This window comes from Rousettus aegyptiacus, unplaced genomic scaffold (genome assembly GCF_014176215.1).
Source record: "Rousettus aegyptiacus isolate mRouAeg1 unplaced genomic scaffold, mRouAeg1.p scaffold_m13_p_9, whole genome shotgun sequence".
Taxonomy (NCBI): Eukaryota; Metazoa; Chordata; class Mammalia; order Chiroptera; family Pteropodidae; genus Rousettus; species Rousettus aegyptiacus.
The window spans coordinates 105,577,030-105,598,221 of NW_023416312.1; the positions used below are offsets into that span (position 1 = coordinate 105,577,030).

The 21,192-nt window shown below is 40.7% G+C and overlaps 1 protein-coding gene across 4 annotated transcripts in view; it reads right to left on the minus strand.

Moving 5' to 3' along the window:
* The window catches only part of PHKA1 (phosphorylase kinase regulatory subunit alpha 1), a 68,843-nt gene that overhangs the window by 20,670 nt on the left and 26,981 nt on the right, over positions 1–21,192 (minus strand). For 2 of the 4 annotated variants that reach the window (XM_036227242.1, XM_036227243.1), the window contains exons 14-21: positions 17,194–17,328; positions 13,365–13,474; positions 12,278–12,422; positions 6,434–6,512; positions 4,893–5,059; positions 2,340–2,516; positions 857–948; positions 352–491 (exon numbers count right to left, since the gene is read on the minus strand). In XM_036227242.1, the coding sequence (XP_036083135.1) occupies positions 352–491; positions 857–948; positions 2,340–2,516; positions 4,893–5,059; positions 6,434–6,512; positions 12,278–12,422; positions 13,365–13,474; positions 17,194–17,328 (1,045 nt within the window). The remainder of the gene's footprint in view (positions 1–351; positions 492–856; positions 949–2,339; positions 2,517–4,892; positions 5,060–6,433; positions 6,513–12,277; positions 12,423–13,364; positions 13,475–17,193; positions 17,329–21,192) is intronic. The other 2 variants (XM_036227245.1, XM_036227244.1) reach the window with 1 other exon arrangement.

Consider the following 21,192-nt stretch of genomic DNA (forward strand, 5'->3'; position numbering starts at 1 on the left):
AAGTCTTTGACAAGACACAACAGTCGTTTATGATCAAAACACTTAACAAATAGGTTTAGAAAGAAAGTACCTTTACATAATAAAGGCCATATATGACAAACTCTAAACACTCAAAAATGCTACTTTCTTTTTCCTGTAAGCCTCCATTATCTTACTTCTTTTGAGTTAAGAATATATTTATCTGTACATTTTACCAAACAGCGGAGGCTTTAAGTAACCATCATAATGATAATAATAATTACCAACTATATTCAAATCCAGATCAGTGAGACTCCAAAGCTACTCTATATTTACAATGCTGTTTCCTCTCTGTATGCACATTTAAGTAGATTGTTCATATTTCTAACTCACTTCATAGTGTACAGCATGTAGAGGATATCAGCTTGCTCCTGAAAGCTGGAGGTCTCCTTCAACTGTGAAACCAGTGCGTTGAAGTCCACTTCCCCAGACTGGTCTCTAGGAAGATGGATTTCTACTCGAACAGAGGGAACCTTTAGTTTGAAAAAGGACAAAAAAAATTAAGTCCACAAGTGCCCAACTTAAAGAATGCCCTACAGTGTTGATCTTTTCATGTCTAAACCTTTTACATAAGAATTCTCTAACTTTTGATGAAAAGTAAAGCGAAAACAATGAAACCATCAAAGAACATATGATAATAGCAATCTAGGTTTTTAAAGCCTGGCTAGAAAACCCTGCCCGTTTAAAATGTGAACTGAAAAGTACAAATGTCCTTATCAGGGTAGCATTTTGCCTACCGCCAGTTACTAGCAGAAACCATAGTGGCTCGTTCTATTATTTTCCAAAAGGGTGGCAGTTTTGCAAAAAGCTGATCGAAATACCTCATGTGCGAGTTTACCTGATCCTCCTGTGGGGGATGAGGTGAGTCAAGTAACTTAAGTGAAGGCCGGGAAGCTTGAAATATCTTTGCAGGAAGATACATGTTAACATCTGCAAAAGACATTTATGGGAAAAGTTAGATAAGTAGGAGACGAGTAAAAATGCACAGTTGAACTCAACGATGAAGTTATATATGGTTGGCTCTTTATAGAAGTTTATCCTTTCTTGGTGATATCAAAGAAATATGAATAACATGATTCAAAGAATGTTCGATCAATCAATAAACATTGTTTGAATGGAAGGTCCAGAATTGTAGCATAGCTGATATTAATTATAAAAATGTAACCAACACCACAATGGTGCTGTCCCTGATGCTTTGATAGACTATCACATGCAAAAGAAAGAACTCGCTTCTGTTTTATATTTTCTGGACTGTCCCACGAGAGTATCTGGCTGCTCGCAGTTGGATTTCCTTGAGAATGGACACATGGGCGACCCGATGCAGGGAATCCAGACATGCAGTGGCCGGCCAACTTTGAGATATCCCTAAGATTCTTACTTACAGTCCATTGGTGAAATACTTACCACCTCTAAGGAGAGACTCTCGTAATTCTCATCATTTCAGATACAAAAACAGAGATATAGAGCTCAAATAACTGTTCGAGCAATAAATGGCAGAGCTGGAAACTGTTTCCTGATTCATATTCTAGAAGTATAATTTAATAAAGTAATTTCTTCACAGAAGCCTTTTGTGAAGGAAGCACACATGGAGGGCATGCTAAGCTTTCCCATATTCCAAATGTTAAATGGTTCCCCAAGGTCACCTTTAATATGGTTAGTAATTAATCAGCAAAGTTTTAGACAGCAGAAGCATGCACCTCAATCATTCTTGTTATCTGTAAAATGTTAACTTCTAGGTCCTCCAGGTGTGGCCACGGAGCCTCTGTCCCTTCACAAATGCTACTGAAGGAGGGTCGTGGTCGTGGGGAGGGAGGTGAATGGCAAAGCTGGTGCAGAATGAGGACCGCAGTTGACAAACACAGCTCTACGCTGCTGGGCCAAGTGACCAGAGAGGGTACAGCTGGCCTAAGGGAACCACATGTGGCTTACTTAAGGGAGCATAGCTCCTCCGCTGCCAGGCTATCTTATAATAGTCTGCAATGCTTTCTCGTTAACTCATTATTTTTCCAAAGAAAAACACGCTTTCCACCATTTTGATACTCCGATGTTCACACTGAATACGCTGCGTGTCTCCTGTCTGTTCTCGCTACATGACTGGCTGAACCAGACTACATAGCTCTATCTACGGCAAAGTACACCCAACTCATTAATGTTACAAATATGTGCGTATCTAGTATGTTCTGAGTACTGTCCAAGGTTCTGGGGATAAAACAGTGAACAAGACAAAGACCCTGCTTACACTGTAAGGAATTCCCCACCGCCGTGCCATGCCGGGCTTGACGTCACCCTGGGCCTGACTCCAGCGACTCAGCATTACTCACTCTGTACATGCAGCTCCTTGGCCTTGGTCACCAAGGACATTAAATTGCAGGTTGTTTGCACAGCCGCCCGGAACCGATCTCGCCCTCCCTTCTGTGAGGCAGGGGCTGCTTTAGGTTGGGGAGCAGTGTGTGCCAAAAGGTGATCTAAGTAACGGGCAACTTCATCGCCACAGCGAGCTGCGAGGTTAGTGGGGGAGGGGGAGAGAAAACAATGAACAGTTTACTTACTTCACAATCTAAGCCACCAAGGAGAGTGACAATCATGGGAAAAAAATATCTGATCATTCTATAATCCTGCAGCTTTACCATTCAGAAAGTATGGCCAGCTACCAGGAGCCACCTGGTCTTCAACTTCGCTGAGCTTGTATTAGGATCCCTGAAAGCAGTCTGAGCTTAATATAGGGCGGACGGAGCAAGCATTTCATAATCTCTGCATGTGCATGTCACGGTGGTGGCAGTGACGAGGACAGCGGGGGAGCTGCAGAACGCAGCCCTTTGAGTCTCACTCATGAGGACACTTGTGCGGAAAGGCAAAAATCTTCCACTAAACATTCAACGTAGCTGAAAACAGATTCCACACATGGCAGCTACGACTGATAACAGGAAAACGATCTCCATGGTGCAGGGTGTGGAAAGCATGACTGGTCGCACGTTGGTTATTTTCAGCCACCTCATTCATTTAGTCACCAAATACTTATTGCGTACTACGTACCACGTGCTGTACCGGGTGCTGCCATTTCAGTAGTAAAGAAGACAGGGCCGGTCCCTATCCTCTTGGGCTCCCCCCCCAATATACCTTCTATAACATATGTCTGTGGGTAATGGAAACAAAATTATACATATACCCACACGGATATGTAACTTTTCAGGCCTTATGAGAATATTTACAACACTTATAACTGGAAGAGCACAAAGTTTGGATTAACACTGGTGTACCAGGTCAGCCGTGCAACATCTGCCACGCTGCTGCATTGCCAACTATGCCAAACAGCTGGAGCAGAGACCATCTTCGGTGATCCCTCCAGATGTCTTCCTGCGCTCGCATCTGACCAATGAGAACTAGCAAAGCTGTAAGAATGGGAGTCGACTCAGTAACAACCGAATGACAAATATTGTAACCTTGAATACAATCCAGATTCTTGAGTGGAGGATTATGAAAAATACAGACCTGAAACTAATATAACTAATCTAATTTTGTACACCAGACCAACAATAAAGGAATATGGAGAGACACACTCTCCCCATGGAAGGTCTGCAAGTGACAGACATGTCCATTGTGAGACCACCTATGAGTAAATCCAGACAGGAATGAGTGACCCAAAATGCTTAATATCAAATTTAGTCACGCATATCCCTAAAGACATATTTTTCACAAATGAATCAAAGGGAAAAGGTGCTATAGATAACAACCACAATTATCTATGGGGCAACAGGCAACCTCGATGTATGATCAGTCCTGTCTGCTTTTCAAAACAGTCTGGCTTATGCCAAGATAGATGTTATGACTGGTCATTGATGATAAGAAATAACCTTATATTTAATGTATTTTTCCAACAACAAAAAAAAATCACACTATTTTAGATCTTACGAAAACAAATACAGAGTGAATTAAGTGGTACTTAGGTGAGTAAATCCTGAGCCCAAACAAGAAAATACCCCCTCTGACCACTAATGTGTCAGTCTGTTGTTGATGAGATTACACTTGCGCCCTCACCAAGGAAAGCTAGTTTATTTTTTTTCTTGTCTCCAACACAGCACTCTTAAGATAAAAAAAAAACAACTGGCCCCCTTAAGGTGCAGGCTGGCAGTTAAATACCCAGACAAGAAAAACAGGCAAAACATGGTCTGCAAGAGTAGTTTGCTCCTATTGACCCTTTTCTCTTTAGGATTCAAGAAATATAATTCTTGCCCTGCCTAGGCCAATATTTTAACACTTTAGGGTATTTCTCAGCCATTTTTAATACATGTTTCAATATGTTTTCTCACTATGTCATCTTTGTATTTCTAGCGGCTAATTAGATTTTGTTGTGCTTTATTTGTCTCATTTGTAATATGAAAGCAATAGGCACACTAAACAGGTTTTTCCAAACTACACAGATGCCCCCTGAGATTCTGAAGCACCCCTAAAAACATTATGCATAAAAAGCACTGTAACTGAATTTCATATTTTATGTTTTAATGTCAAAACCCAGTAATTAATATATAGATATATAGATATAGATATAGATAGTTTTCCTGCCATATACTTGATTAACTATCCCTCACTCAGCACTGCGTCCTCCCATTTTGAAATCAGCAGCCAGTTCATATGCCCAGGGGAGAACTCCTTCCTAACCTTACTTAGTAATTCAACTCCATATGCCACAATTGCAACAGGGATATTAGACCAGGAACCAAAGGTAAGTAGGAGGAGGAAAAGTGAAGCCAAACAAAGTAGAAGTCTGGGTGTACTGAACAGGAGTGGTACCGCCGGCAGTGAGAGATGGCGAGGATGCTCGATAATACTTTGTATTCTTGGCCAGCAAGGCCAGCGCCTCTGTGAAGCCTCCTTACCATTGCTGGTTGAATCGTAGCCATTCATCCAGTCAGAAAATTCTAGCTCATTGAAGTTGTCATCATAATCTTCACTGTAGAGCTTACTCTCGGGTCCAGGGTCCATGAAGCTCAAATATGTGCAGCAAGATGTTGTCAAAAACTCCGACAATTTACCTGTCTGGACCCTAACAATTAGAGGGTAAATAGAAAATAGGAAATCAGAGAAAATGCTTTCTAAAACAACACAATTTCATGGGAAAAGGATACCCAGCATGTTTTTAGGGGATTACTAATGTTTACATGTCAGTATAAGTTTTGTAAAAGTGAAATTTTACAGCACTACTAGGCACAACGTGCTCATGGAGACGGTGGTCATGGGCTCACGGCCCACCAGCAGACCAGCCCCGCTCCTCTCTTCCACAGGCACGTTGCTAACTAACTAACTATGCCAAACATCTGGGGCAGAATGAAGAAAATTCACAGCGCTTAAAAAAACACTCAAAAGACCATTTTGAAAATAAAAGATGGTCTTCGATAATTTTATGAATTATAGTAGATGGTAACCCATTTCCTCCCCTAGTCTGAAAGCCAACTGCAAAGCCCAAAGGGAACGCCAGTAGTGCTGACTTTCTAAAGAAGCCAGTCCGAAGGGGCTCCCAATGGCCAGATCTTGAATAATTTGAACACTGAAATATATAATGACAGGAAGGGAATGTGACATAATGAAAAAAGTGAGAATCCATGAATCTACAATGACACTATAAGTACAAAATAAAACAGGGTAAGGGAAAGCTTTCTTTTTTAACAGAAAGATTCTAAATACTAGATGCACACAGACTAGTCGAAACACAGAGTCATCATTTTACAAGCCCATTGATAATAACCAATTCATCGATGGAAACTGTAATGGAAACTGCCAAAAAAGATTAACCAAAGTGTGTGCCATTGTTCTAGACTAAAAGACAATGACGATGTGTGATCTTTGACTGGATCCTAGAGTGGGAAAAAAAGCTATGGAGAAATTTATTGGGAAAATTGGGTAATTCTGAATATGAGGTCTATATTGGACAATAATATTGTATCACTAATAAATTATCTGAGTGCGATGATTACACCATTGTCACGTATGAGTGCACCCTGCTCAGGAGACAGAAGTTGAAGTATTTAGGGTGGAACGGTCATGATGTCTCTGGCTAACTCTCACACAATGCAGCAAAAAACAAACTGTGTGCGCGTGTGTGCATACACATACACACATGTGAGAGAGGTAGGACGCAGAGAAGAAGAGAGGGAGGTTTCAATAGGATGTCTGTTAGCTTGAAATTTTTCAAAGTAACAACTTATGGAAAAAAGGGGAAAAAAGCATCCAGAATCGAATAGTCTGATAGTCTTTTTTTTTTTTTTTAAGAGTAACTTTTCTGGTCCACTGAATTGATAAGGTCGAGGCAAAGAACTGCATGGGGCAAAAATTCCACTTCTCTATAACATTAAATTCCTGATTCAAAATGTCAGACACGAGCTTCTCCAAATAGGATACAGAGGAAGTGGAGGTCGCTTACCTTGCCCCACCGAAATAGCCATCCTGCATTTTTCGGAGTGCTGCCAGGATACTTGAATTTAGGCTGGTTCCATCTTCATCTGAGAGAAAGGAAGAGAATTTTAAAACGATCTTTGTGATTTTAACTTTTAAATAAGGTAAATCTTTCGATTATTTGAAACCAACATTCTGATGGTGATAGTACAAATGAGACACTACCCACTGACCACCTTGCATTTCAACAATTCATCTGGGAGTCAACAACACTTCAGAATGGGCACATGGTGAGCGGTGATGACCAACAGACAGGGTTCCTCAGAGACAGTATCTCATGTATCCTAAGTCCTTTGCACAGCTCCTGATGGCAGAACACCTGACTACTGAACGCCAACAAGAGGAACAGCGATCATTTGTTGATTGTTATATGCCAAGCACTGTTCACTATCATCTCGATTCTGCTATTGAGCCTATCTAGTGAGTTTTTCATTTCCATTTTTCACTTATAAAACTTTCATTTGGTCCTTTATATCTTCTATTTCTTAGCTGATAATTTTTATTTCTTGGCTGAGACTTCCTTTCAAATTCCAAGCAGTCATAACTGCTTGTTAAAATCTGTCTTACCTCTAAAATTTTAGTCATCTTGGTATTAGTGTCTGTTAATCACAGTTTTTCACTGAAGTTGGCTGGACTAGAACAGTTACTCTCTAAAAGTTTTGTCTCACTAGGCTGCTCCTTTCCTGTTCCGTTAGCTAGAGGAATAAAGTTTCTCTTGGGCCTTTTAAGAAAATCTGTACCCATTTGTGTTTCTGGGATAACAGCTCCTCTAACGCTCAATCCAGGACATATGAAGCAGAAGGAAAATCCAGGGAATTCACTGCTGCGTCATTTCTCTGGTATAAAGTCTCCCTTCTTTTTTTCCAGTTTTCAGAGAATTTTGTTTGTTTTATAGATAATGTCCAGGGTTTTTATTTGTACTTAGGAGGAGAAGAAAGACAGTGGAGTGAGTCTACTCTATTTTGTCCAAAAACTAGAATTCTTTTTTTTCTGAACTTAAAGTATTTAAGTATATAAAAATGTCTGAATATGACTAGCCAAATCTCTTAAGTTTGAAAAGGCAGTGGTATTCTTCATTCCTAGACACAATATAATTTCAACTTTGATTTCCTCTTTAATCCAAAAATTAGAAAAAAAATTTAATTCCTTCATGGTCAGATTTTTTTTAGTATTCTGGTGTTAGTTTTATGTGATATGTCTGACAATATCATATGTATGATTTTTAAAACTAACATTCTCTGTGTATGCTGTCTTTTTCAGTCTAGTTTTACATACACCCGTGAATACAAAAATCAGGTCTATTCATCTATACCTGTAATTCCTTTGTATAATCGCTCTGTGACATTTTGATGGAAGTATGTTATAGTTTCTGGCTATGAGTAAACAATGGCTTCATCATACTGTCCTAAGTTTTTCTAAAGCTCTGTTTTATACATTTCATTGATGCTATTCAGTAGATAAAAGTGTATAAATGTTACATAATCCTGGTGGACTGTATGTTTCAGCATAAACTATTCTTCTTGACCCATTTACTGCTTTGCTCATTAAATTCTATTCAGTACTTCTGGTACTAATATTACTACCATTGCTTTCTTTGTTAGCGATTACATGATATATCTTTACACAGCGCTTCATTTTCCACTTTCCATATAATTTTACTTTATAGATATCTTTTGTAAGTAGCATCTAAATTGGATTTTCCTCTTTTATGTTTTCTGGGAATCTGTGTCTTTAATATGTGAATTTAATTCACATTTTAATGTGATGACTAAGAAGTTTGTTTTCATTTCACCAGCACAAAATTTTCCCTGACAAAAACACACAGCTATTGGTAATGTACACTGTGGAAACTGCCTGACTGTCACTTACTAACTTTGCGACTCTGGACAAGAGTCACTTTCCTCATCATAAGGTGGAGAGTAGTACATAGAATCAGACACAGAAAGGCAGCCAAAATGGAAAGACAAAAGAAGCAGAAAACATATGAGAGAACAAAACAGAGATCCAGATACATGGAGTCAAGTAATCTGACAGATGCAGAGTTCAAAACACTGGTTATAACGATGCTCAATGAACTTTTGAGAGGTGTAGATAAATTCAATGAGAGCTTCAACAAAGAGATAAAAAAACATAAAAACAGAAATGGAAATTGTAAAAGAGAACCAATCTGAAATGAAGAACACATTACCTGAGATGAGAAGCATATTACATTGAATAAACAAAGTGAATAAAGAGGATTGAATGCCCTATCTAGAGGACAAGACAAGAAAGCCAATCAGAACACACAATCAGAACGACAAGAAAAAGATGCCAAGACTATAAAAATAATTTAAGGAGCCTATGGGACACTATTAAGGCTCTGAATATCTGTCTGATTGGCCTAACTGAAGAAAATCAAGATGTTAAACAGTTGTTTGAAGAAATAATGATGGAAAATGTCCCTAACCTGTTGAAGGAAATGGACATAAAACCCCAGGAAGCTCAGAGAATTCCAAAAATCAGGGATCCAAAGATTTCTGCTGAAGGTTAAATACAAAGAATTTTAAAAGCAGCAAGAAAAAAAACAAATATAAGGGAGCACCCATAAACTATGCAGGACAAAAGGGCTTGGCAAAAAAATATTAGACAGGACGAAGACCCAGATCTACAATCTAGGATACTTTATTCAGCAAAGCTACCGTTTAGAGTAGGAGGGCAGATAAAGAGCTTCCCAGACAAAAATAAGCTAAAGGACTTTATCACCACCAAGCCAGTATAACAGGAAATGTTGGAGGGACTTCTTTAAGAAGAAAAAACGTGTACCAAAAACAGGAATAAAGAATGGTCACAACTACATTCCTATCAATAAGTACCTCAAATGGAAAAGAATTAAGTGCTCCAGTCAAAATATAGAGTGGCTGAAAGGATAAGAAAACAAGACCCCTACATGTGAAAAGGAAGGGGATGGAAAAAGATACTGCTTTGATGGACCTAGAAGGCATTTAAGTCAGACAGACAAAGATAAATACAACATGATTTCACTTATATGCAGAATTGAAGGAATAAAAAGAATAAACTAATCCAAAACAGACTCACAAATATAGAGGACAATTTGGTGATAGACAGAGGGGACAGGGGCTGGGGGGCTGGGAGAATGGGGTGAAAGGTTAAAGAAGTACAAATCAATAGCTGACGGATGGTCATGAGGATAGGGAGCATGGCACAGGAATGTAGTTAGCATTACTATGATGCTAGGTGGAGGGCCACGGGAGGGAGGGAGTAATCGGGGGGATCGTTTTATGAACTATATAGACATCTAACCAATGTCCTATATACTTGAAACTAAATTAAAAAAAAAAAGAATCCTAGAAATGTTTTACATTAAAAATACTATTTAAAGAACATTTGTTTATAATTGATACATATAGGAAGCAGCCATGATTATGGGCTGTAATCATTTAGAAATAAAGTGATATCAAAAAAAAAACAACTTTGTGATTTATATCTAGATATTTAGTTCTCGTCTTCTTCCCAAGCTATGGCTGTGTATTTCACCCCGATTACAGTCATGTGCCACTTAACGACAGGGACACATCCTGAGAAATGCATCGTTAGGTAATTTCTTTGTTGCACAAACATCACAGAGTACACCTGCACACACCTGGATGGTACAGCTCACTACACACCTAGGCTGTAAGGTACGGCCTACTGCTCCCTGGCTATGAGCCCACATAGCATGTTACTGCATAAAACAACATGGTATTAAATCGAGCCCAATAAAAATGATGTAATCAAGAGACGTAGTAAACACGACCCTTGTGATGCTGTGGGTGGCGTAACATGACATACCATTTTACAGCAAACTTTTTTATAAGTAGAAAGAGTGCAGTTTAAAACAACTAGTATAGTATAGTAAACACCTAAACCGGTCATTTATTATCAAGTGTCATGCACTGTGCATAATCGTTTGTGCCATACTTTTATACAACCGGCAGCCCCACAAACATGTGAGCGATGTGTTTTGCTACAACCTCACAACATCACTACGTGATAGAAATTTTTCAGCTCCATTATAATCTTATGGGGCCACCATTGCATATGTACTGTTGTTGGCTGCAACATCGTTATGTGGTGCCTGCATGACTTATCGGGTATTTCAATTTCAAATCTCTTTCTCACCACAAACTCAACCTGTCCCCTTTACAACTGGCATCTCCCCAAAGAATTTCTTCTTGCTTTTATCAATGGCAGCACTATTAACCTAGCCCCAAAATCATGGCATTATCTTGACTCATATCTCATATCTAGTTAGCCGACACCTGAGTTGCCAGGTGTTATTTAAAATGAGTCTTGAATCCTTGTTTTCCACTCTATTTTTACTGCCACCAATCCGGTGTGTCTTCTCATCACCTTGTACCAGGGCCAGTTTCCTCCATGTCGGATTCTCCTTGCTATGATGCATACTATCACCAAACCAATATTGCCTAAACGTTGCTTCCATCGTATCGCTCCTTGCTCAAAACTTTTTGATAGTTTTAGATTTCTGATAAAACCTGATTTAAACATCCCTGCTTATTTTTAAGGTTTTCATAATCTGATCTCATCTTGCTCAATATTGTTGATAATTCCACTGTAACATGCAAGGCCCGCTCTATTCGGACTGGCCTTTTCTCTGTCCGCTCACAAATCAAGCTCGACCCTGCCTCCAGGTCTCACTCAGGGTATTTTCTCCCTCAGCCAAGTACCTTTCCTTCTTCCCCACTCCCATACAAATGCTACTCATCCCCCAAACCTGAATAAATCCCACCTCGGTCAAGAAATGTTCTTTGACAACTTGATCACCTTCACTGGAAAATACTAATCTAATGGCTTAGAGCTTCTTTATCTACTGTCTTGAGCTGTTTTCTATTTTGTGTGTGTGTGTATTGGCTTTGACTCTCCAATTAGACTTGATACTTTCTAAAGACAATTCTGGGAACACAGTAGTTATTAAATGGGTACTTGTTAATGGTCTTAAATAAAGAAGAAAGACAACAAGAAAGGCTACCCTACTTCTTCAACTCCTATGCTTTTGAAGCACTTTAGAGATGTGAACAAAATCCCAAATAGTCTGTCTGGACTTTGAATGATTTATGGCAAAGGATTCTTCTCTCATGAAAGGGAATCCTGTGTACTTTGGCAGTCCACGCAGGCTTTTGGAAGTGACGGCAGAGATACAGAAAGGAAGCAGGGCTTCAGTATTGGCTGGAGTCCTCCAGGAAGTGAGGACAATAAAGCCTTTCACCCAGTTTCAACTAAGTAATGTCAGAAAGCCCAGCCAATAAAGGAAAGATAAACTGAAAGTCTTTTCACTTTCCTTGCTACATTTTACTGCTTTAGTTAGAGAAGCCTTGGAAGGAGTCTGGGGATTTATCTATAAAATCTTGATGCTCTGGTGGAGTAAGACAGATGCAGAAGGTACTATGAGTCTTTAAAATGATCTGTATTAATAAAGTTTCTGCCAATTGACCTAGAAACCAATTATCTGAAGTAGCCTCCAACCGAGTTATTCCACTACATTTTTTGAATTACAGCTCGCAAAGCACCTGACATATTCTTGTGCATTGGTTTATTTGTCACATATTTATTCTAAAACATAAGCTCCATGAGAGTAGAAACCTCATGCTCATGTATGCTCGGGGCTTAGAAAAGCAGCTGGCACTAAGCAGAGGCTAATAAATAACTATCGAGAGAATAAATGATACGTAGCTCTCCGGTGAGTCTAAGCGTTTGAAGGCCTAAAAACATGCCTTACTCCAAATACGCATTCATCCCTTGCCCCCGGGGACCTTACCGAGCATGGTGTGTGAAATGGGGAAGGTGATGGTGGGCTGGCCTGTCATCCTCCAGCGGCTACAGAGGTAGGAGAGGTCTGTTCTGAGCATTTCCACGATCATCTTGTTGTCCAGAGCCAGGTAGAACTGTTGCTGGTCTATAAACTGAGAAAAAGAAAAGTAACAGCTCAGAATAATTAAATCTCACAACTCTGAAATAATATTTTAAAGTAATCACATAGTCACAAGGATATATAACATGTCACAAAGGCAATATTACCTCTAAACGTAAGGGCTAATTCCCAGAGTCCCTGGTGGTCTATTGGTACGTATGATGATTTTGACATTTTTACAATGTGTTATAGTTTACAAAGTGTTTTCAAGTACATAAGTTTATTTAATGCCATAACAACCCAGTGAGGGCTTTTCTTCTTTTCATACATAAAAATTAAGGCCAAGAGACATTAAGTGGATTAGCCAAGTTGCATGGCTAGCAAGTGGTGAGGTCAGAAATAGAATGTATGATCTATTCTTTTGTCCAGCCCTCAGCCTCACTGTTTTGGATGTAAGCTTAAGCTTTCTTTCCAGAATACAGTTTCTCCTCCCCACACTCACACAAAACAGGGCCAGCTACTGTAATGTGGCGAATAAAGGTCAGGCCAACAATGTGAATTGTCATGGTTAAAGCAGCACAGGCATTTGTGTTTGGAAGAGGACACGTAAGCTCTTCAGGGCCCCTCCCCCAAACAAAGAGAACACATAATTCGGTAGCTGAATAAAAAAGACTATTTTGTTTATAAAGGATAAATACAAATACACTCTTATTTTCAAGTCTTGAAAGGAGTACTTTTTAGAGTACTGCAACATTTGCAAAATTCCTACTCACTACTTCTGCAACGCCCAGGATAATCCTCAGTAGCCGTAATCACTTGGCATAGCTCTAGGTGCAAATTCAATTTAGTCCAGCTCAACAAATATTTACAGAGCAACTTAATATTAAGGCCCAGGGAACTCCAACTTGTCCCAACTCCAGTAAATGCTTGATTTCTCTAGTGTTTCTCTTTGATTTCAAAAATCTTGATGCACAGTAAAGCTCATTCTACCCACCTGTGGCGTGAAGGTAAAGGTAGTTTTCCGAATGTCATACAGTTTCGAAGTTCCAAGGACCCCCATGTGTCTGTAGGGCCGTCCACTGAGTTTCATTCTGCTGTTGCATCCTGAGACAGAATTGTGAAATGGTCAAGATATTTTTAGAGTGGAAATCCAATCGGCGAATATTTTTTGTATTAGTTTACACTTCCTGATTGAACAAACTTGAGTTTTAAGTTTCAGTTAGAGTTCATGTCATGTTCAGGGCCATACGAAGCACTGAGACTCATAAAGAACTTCACGCTCTTATAAAGAAGCCACATCATCTACATGTGAGATGAGAAACCCCATAAAATTAATAGTCTATGAATGATGGAATTCTATTACCAAAATTCGAACAGTGCATTTCCTTAAAGCCCATAAAAGTGCAAATGGTACACTGATTTTCAAACTCATTGGTGTAAACTATGCCTCAACAAAGCTGAATAAAAAAAACCTCATCGGCTTGAAGATGGCATGCTAAACCGAAAAACAGAACTGAGTGCACCTTATTATCTCCAGCAGAAGAGTCCTGAAACATTTTTATTCAATGGCACAATGCATTTTATCCAAGTAAGTCAAAATATTTCAATATTCTTGTGTCTGACATTTTGTGGGAGCTTATACACTAAAATTAATGTGTCAGAGCACCTTTACACAAGCCGTACACCTTGACTATGAACTGATTTTCTGGAAGCCAGGATTACATTTTATTAGAAGAAACTGGGGCCCGGATTGCAGGTGACCGTTCCCAGGCGCTGGACCAGCCTGAAGGAGGGAGAACCCGCTCCGGCCTGCCGACCTCCTCAGCAGCGGCCTCGGCAGGCTCCCTCACAGCCATCATTTCTTCATTCCCCTCCGCCGCTCTCGTTGTAGTTTAGACGTCAGCGTGGTCTACCTTCCCAACGGGTTTAAGGTCACTCATTTCACGGACCACATTTAAAGGCATGGCAGTTACCGTCCCACATCGGACGCGCCCTCGTCCAGTCTGCGCCAGCGGAGTCCGGTTGTCCCCCGCACGCGCTTCCTCCCTGACTGCTGGTTTCAGCTTTCGAATCTTTCTGCCCCTCGAGCGTCTCCCCCCAGCTCCCTTCATCACTCCTTCAAAGTATTTCTGCTGCTTCTGACTTCTCTTAAGATTCCTACCTTTTTTTGCAACTCGATTACCTCTCACTAAGCCACTCAACTACTGTACATCTCGGTTTGTTATCTACGGTGTGGCAAAAAACAAAAACTTTCGGGAGAGTGAAAGAGAGGCAGCGAATGGGAAACAGGCCGTTTGGCCTTATTTTCTCACTGCCTGAGTGCCGGACCAGCCCCAGGGGCTTTCCTGGTTGGATCAGTGTGGGGGACGATGGCACCGGGGTTGATTTTTCCACACAACCATCTTCTACTTGTTTTATTTAGAACAAAAATCAAGTTTCCTCACTCAAAATACAGGCATAGAATGCAAGTTATAGACAATCTCATACCACTCTTTTTCAGGAACAAATGTACCTTTTTTGCAACTTAATTATCCCTTCCTAAGCCATTGTCACTGAGCTACTCTGCATCTCCATTTGTTATCTACAGTGGGGCAAAAACAAACAAACAAAAAAAACAACTCAGGAGAGTGAAAGAGAGGCAATGAATAGGAAATAGCCGGTTTGACTGGCATTATTTTCTAAATGCCTGAATTACTCCAGGCGTTTTCTTAGTTGGATGGGTCTGGGGGCGGGGCGGGGAGATCCCGGCCGCTGCACTGATTTCCTCCATAGCTGCCTTTTACTGTTTGTTTTCTTTTGAAATAAAAATCAAGTTATCCGTACTCAAAATATAGGCAAAGAGTACAAGGTTCTAGATATTCTCATACCAAAAGGGAGAAAATTAAAGGAAGAAATTTATCAACGGTCCCATACGATTTTGAAATCCACTGGGCAAACAGCACTGAGTTTCAAGGAGTGGTAATAACACTTTGTGGCATTGTTGCTGAGGGTTCAGAAAAAACAAGTTATTGGAAACTTGAGGAAAAAGATCCTTGTTTTTAGCAATGGATCTTTTTCCTCAAGTTTCCAATAACTTGTTTTTTTCTGAACCCTCACCAACAATGCCTTTATAAAATCTGTATTTCTACCAAAAGTTTTTCAAAGGCATTCTAGACTTTTCTATCAAGTTACTGTAGAGAGGAGGAGAAGAACTAAAGGGTTAAATCGAGCTACATTCAGAGACTGCAATAAGCTTATAGGCCTGGCAGCCAGGCCTCCAGAGCAAAGGAAGATTCCCCACACGGGTAGGATAGAGGAGAAATAGGAAAACTGGATTCCCTATGGCTGAGACCCCTGGAAGCCAGCAGCGGGCGTTCAGGCTGCCTGCTCACCTTCCCCTCCGCACCGCACCCAGAGCGAAGGACGCGGTACATGGCGTCTCTACACTGTGACTGGCAAGAACTGAAGAACGACATTCGCCGACTTCGCGAGCACTGGGGGCAGCTCTCCCCCTCTGTCCTCCCCCCCCCCGTCCCTGTCAGGCTGCCACTCCGCACCTCTGAGGGGAGGCCGGGCCCATTCTGAGCGTCGCCCGTTTTCTAACAAACTTCCCTTCTGACCCCGACCGTGGTGTGCGTGTGGAATTCTTTCCGCACTCGCCGCCAAGAACCCATCTCTCAGTGCAGGGCCTGCTCTGCACCCTCGGGGGAATTCGCCGGGATTTGCATTGATGTGACTCAAAATTTCGCCCGGCATCCATTTCCCGATTACAAAGCCACCTCCGCCATTTTAGATGTCTGATACAGCATCGTCCCACTCCTCAGTACCCAAACCTGCATCACTTTCCTACTTCTGCTGTAACAAATTACAACAAACTCGGCAGCTAAAACAACACATACCCTCTTACAGCGGCACATACTGTCTTAGAGCTCTGCAGGGATGAAGTCCCGAACACAAACCCAAAATGGCCACTCGCCGCTGCATCACAATTTCTAGTCCCTGTTGTGACGTCACCTGCTTTCACGATTTGATCTCCCTCTGCCTTCCTTTTATAAGGCCGCTTATGATTATACTTAATGATTACCTAGATAATACAGGATAATCCTCCTCAAGTTCCTTAATTTAATCATACCTGCAAAGCCTCTTTTGCCACATAATGTAATGTGTGCAGATTCCAAGAATTAGGACCTGGTTATCTTTGGGGACAATTATTCAGCCTTCCACAAGGGTATTTTAGACATTCTGTAAATAATTCAATGTAAAATTTCTAATAACTTATATAAACATAATTTGTTTAATGTGTGTATCATTAAGTTTAATATATAAAGTGAATAAAACTAAGTACCAATTAAAATAATTATTACATTAAGAAATAGAATTTTTTACTCTCTCAACCATTGTATTATACAACATAGTAGCTTTGTGCAGTGGCAGTACCATAGCCAATGAGGTTTAACTGATGTGCAATTATTGCTAATTGAAACAACGAAGTATAAAATACTTAAAAACAAGTTCCTTTACTATTAATCTACATAAAATCTGCATTTATTCAAAATATAGGTCCCAAGAAAGAGGAGAACATGTTAGTTAAACACACACTTGGAATGAAGATACAATATTGCCTGGTAACAGTGATGCCCTATGTACCAGAGAGTTCATAAAGCACACCTAAAATTATCAAGCTTGCTCAGAACCTATAGCGTTATAAACTTAGATTCCAGAGACTCTAAATTCCTCCTCTGATCCAGTTTAATAAAGCAATGAGCTGAAAACAAACAATAAGGAAAGAAAACCATCTGTACCAAATGATGCTGTAATTCTGACAGGCTGCCCAATCTGCTCACCTAGGCTGGAATAAATGTGACTGAGGATACGAGCTGGTTGTACTCTGATGGGGTGGACCTCTGCAATGGTCTCCACATCAATTCCCTGGTCCTTCAAAATGGCCTTGATTTCTTCTGTCTCAGCCAGAATAGAAACTGCAGGAGAGATGTGGTTAACAGAAAATTTTATTTCAGTAAGAACCTAAAATTTCTCCAGTCACATAATTTCTTTTGAAGGGAAGAGAAAGGAAGGGGGAGAAAATGAACCATTATTGAGGAAACTTGATAAGCAAGTATCATGGTAGATATGTAACAATATTATCTAAACGGAAAAGGAAGAAAGATCTCATGACTGGAGCACAAGATTCTGGTTTTCGGCTACGTATCTATGCATTCCTAGGGAATGCCACACTCTTTGTGTCTGGGATTCCACACTGAAACAGGAAAGAAATCCACCATGAAAGTTGATTCCCTAAGGCTCTTGAACAGTCATACCCTTAAGACCAGGGCCACAATTACAGGGTAATAAAGAACACCCTAATGATAAGACTTGCTCCATAGCTAGAGAATGGTAGAAAGCAAAGTAAATGGGAAATAAGGAATTAGGCACCATAGCTGAAATTGCGTGTGGTTGTTTGGGGGCTGGAGGGACATGCGATAGTACTGTTCTCAACTCAGAACCTAGACAGCTCCCTTTTGCTCCTCTTACCTTCATGTCCTTGAAGTAGCAGTTATAGTCACAAGGCAGTGGCCAGGCCAGTGCGCTGACTCCTCTGCTTACTCTCCTATGAGACAGGTCCCTGGCTAAAAGCCAAGAATCTGAAAGGGGCATCAGCTGGCTTGACACTAAGCAGCAGGGACAAATATGCACCCTATTCTTGATCCTCTAGAGCTGCTGGAAAATGAAGGCGCCACTTGGTTCACTACAGCTTACCAGTGTTTTTATGTTGAGTTTTTAGGGCGAAAGCCTAGTTAACAAAGTGATACTTTGCTTTCCTGTGCCATTATCTTTTCTGTATTTTTCTGTGTTGGGAACATCATGGTGTTGCATTGCTGTGGTCTAAGGCAGGATACGGTGACTACAGAGGGCCCTGGATATAACTCCATCGTCATTACTTCTAACCAAAAACACAAAAAAGACAAAGATTCTCCAGGGAAAACGTACAGAGGAAGGATGGTTACAAGCTGAGGAAAGTCCAGGGAAACACCTGTGGTCATCCTCATCTGTTCACTCACTAATAAACATTTAAAGGACCTAAACAGATCAGGTTCTGTGCTGGGCACCAGGGTTACAGAGATGAATAAGCTACTCTCTTCTGTAGGAGCTCACAGTATAATGAACATGACACACACATAAACGGATTCTAAAATAACCCGCTAGGTAATCAGAGGTATGCACAAAACATGAGATCACCAAACAGCGACCCCTATCTAGTCTGGAGTGGGTAGGGAGTGGTTTCAGAAAAGGCTCCTGCAAGAGTTGATGTTTAACAACAAACAGATCCGTAGATACAGAAAGCATTTTGATTGTTGCCAAATGGGAGGGGGATGGGGGCTGGGTGAAAAAGGGGAAGGGATGAAAAGGTACCAACTGGTAGTTACAAAATAGTCACAGGGGATGTGAAGTACAGCACAGGGAATATAGTCAATAATATCGTAATAGCCATGTGTAATGCCAGGTGGGGACTAGACTTATCAGGGGGATCAATACATAAGTTATGTAAATATCCAATCACTATGCTGTACACCTGAAACTTATATAGTACTGCATGTTGACAGTACTTGAAAAATAAAGATTTTAAAAAAGAGTTGATGATTAAACGGAGTTTGAAAGAATAAGTAATCCAGGAGAAAAAAAGGGACTAGGAATGGAAAAGCCATTTTAGGTAGAAGGTGCAGAATGATCATAAAGCACAGAAATGAAAAAGAATGTGATAGCGTTGGGGGAGGGGCACCGGGGAACTAGGTACACTTTGATATTGCTGTCGCATGAAATGCCGACTGTCAAAAACAGAATCTGGAAAGGCATAGGTGGCAGTGCAGTCAGTCAGCAGCAGGAGCAGAAGGGACAGGAAAGGAACGTGAACAATGCTCTGGGCCCCGGAAAGGCTTTCCAGCCCGACACTTCGGCTTTTTGTTTATTTTATGTTTTATAATACATTTAGAAAATGCTTATTTGGTACTATCTATGCACCAAGCACTTACAAATTCTAGGGACACAGAGACAGACATGATCTCTAGAGAAAATAATGCCAACATTACGTCCTGCCAGAGGGTGAATAGGCGTTCACCTGGTAAAGGTGAAGGGGAAAGGAAGGGAGAAATTGTTCCAGATGGAGGAAACAGCATAGGTAAAGCTTCGAGGGCAACAGAGAACAAGGCAGATCAAGGAATCACAAAACATTCTTTACAGCAGAAGCACGGAGTGCAAAGAGGCAAGAAAGAGTGACAAAAAAGGACAACTGGGGACAGGGTCAGGGATCAGAGCAGAAGGAATCACGTTAAGGTGGCTGGTGACAGGAAACCCCAGCAGAGTTGTAACCAGGCTAATAAGTTATACATATATGTATCTTAAAAATTTACTGCAGTAATGCAAGGGAAACAGACTGATTCCCTCGATTAGGATCATGACATTGGCACTGGAGAGAACTAATGTTTTCTTAGTTATTTAGGAGGTAAAGAAACGAGGACTTGTTAACTGGCTTCATGTAGGAGGTGAGAGGCTGAGATAGAGAATGATTCCCCAGGCATTTATTTGTGTAAGTGGGAGAACAGTGTACCACTTAATGACGTAGGCACATAGAGAGAAGACCAGGCAGGGGTGATGTAATAAGAAGAAGGCATAGCTGATTACATTTTTGGACATGTTGAGCTTAAAATGCATGTAAGACATCCAAGTAGGGCTGTCTTCAGGGACACTGATCTAGATTAAGGAGTCAATAGCATAGAAAGAGATGATCTGGGTCAAGGAGAATACACAGAGAAGAGAAGAGGACCTAGAATACAACCTTCAGAGATTTCAGCACGTAAGAAACGGGCAGATGAAGAAGAGCCTGGGGTCGCGTGTGAAGGAGTTTCTGTCTCATGGCTTATGTTTCCTGTGTGACAGGAGGTGAGGTCATCTTCTGAGAGGGAAGAAATGAGGAGGTAGGAAGAGGGAAAATACTTGAAATAGGAGGACGCGGACAGTCAAGAACAAATATTCCGAGTAAGAAGACCAGGGAGCTATGTGCAGAACTCCCAGGAAGACCAACAGTTAAGGGGCAAAGAGGAGGAGAAACTCGGAATGAGAAAGAAAAGTACAAAATTTAGGTTGAAGGAGATCTAAGAAACTATGGCATCACAGAAGACTTAAGAATTTCCAGAAAGATGAAAAATAAAACAGAAAGATCCACTAAGATATGGATTGAAAGTGATCCACTGAGTTGGGTAATAACTTAAGCAAAAGCATTTTCAGGGGAATAAGAAGTTAGACTGTAAAGCGCTGCAGAATGAATGGAATATAAAAGGGAAGGCTGGATGAGAAACAAAGGGCAGGACAACGACGTATGAATGCACTAAAAACACAAGACCAACAAAGAGAAAGAGCTTGAAGACTGCGGTAAGGAGCAATCTTCAGGAGGCTAGGGAAGAGGGCAGGATCAACTAGCAGAAGGAAGAGTTGGCCTTTAAGAGAAAAAGAAACACCTTTTCTGGGAGTAGAGAAAAGGAGGCCAGGATGGGTTTACAGCACTACCACTCGGCTCGCTTGTGTGATTTGTTTCTAATCGATTTTAGTGGACAGGGTATAGGATCAGAAAAAGCAGACTTTAAGATTGATCTGGGGCTATTATTTTTCTTCTGGGTGCAGTAGTAGTGTGGTGTACTGGTGATTAAGATATTTAGATAATAAACCACAACGTAGGGAATGGCAGACTACGAGAAAATACAGATGAGCGTAACTGTAGGGGATAAGAAAACTGAAATAGTATGTAGGTGTGAGACTGCGATTTTTTGAAATGGAAGATATCTGAGGTGCTT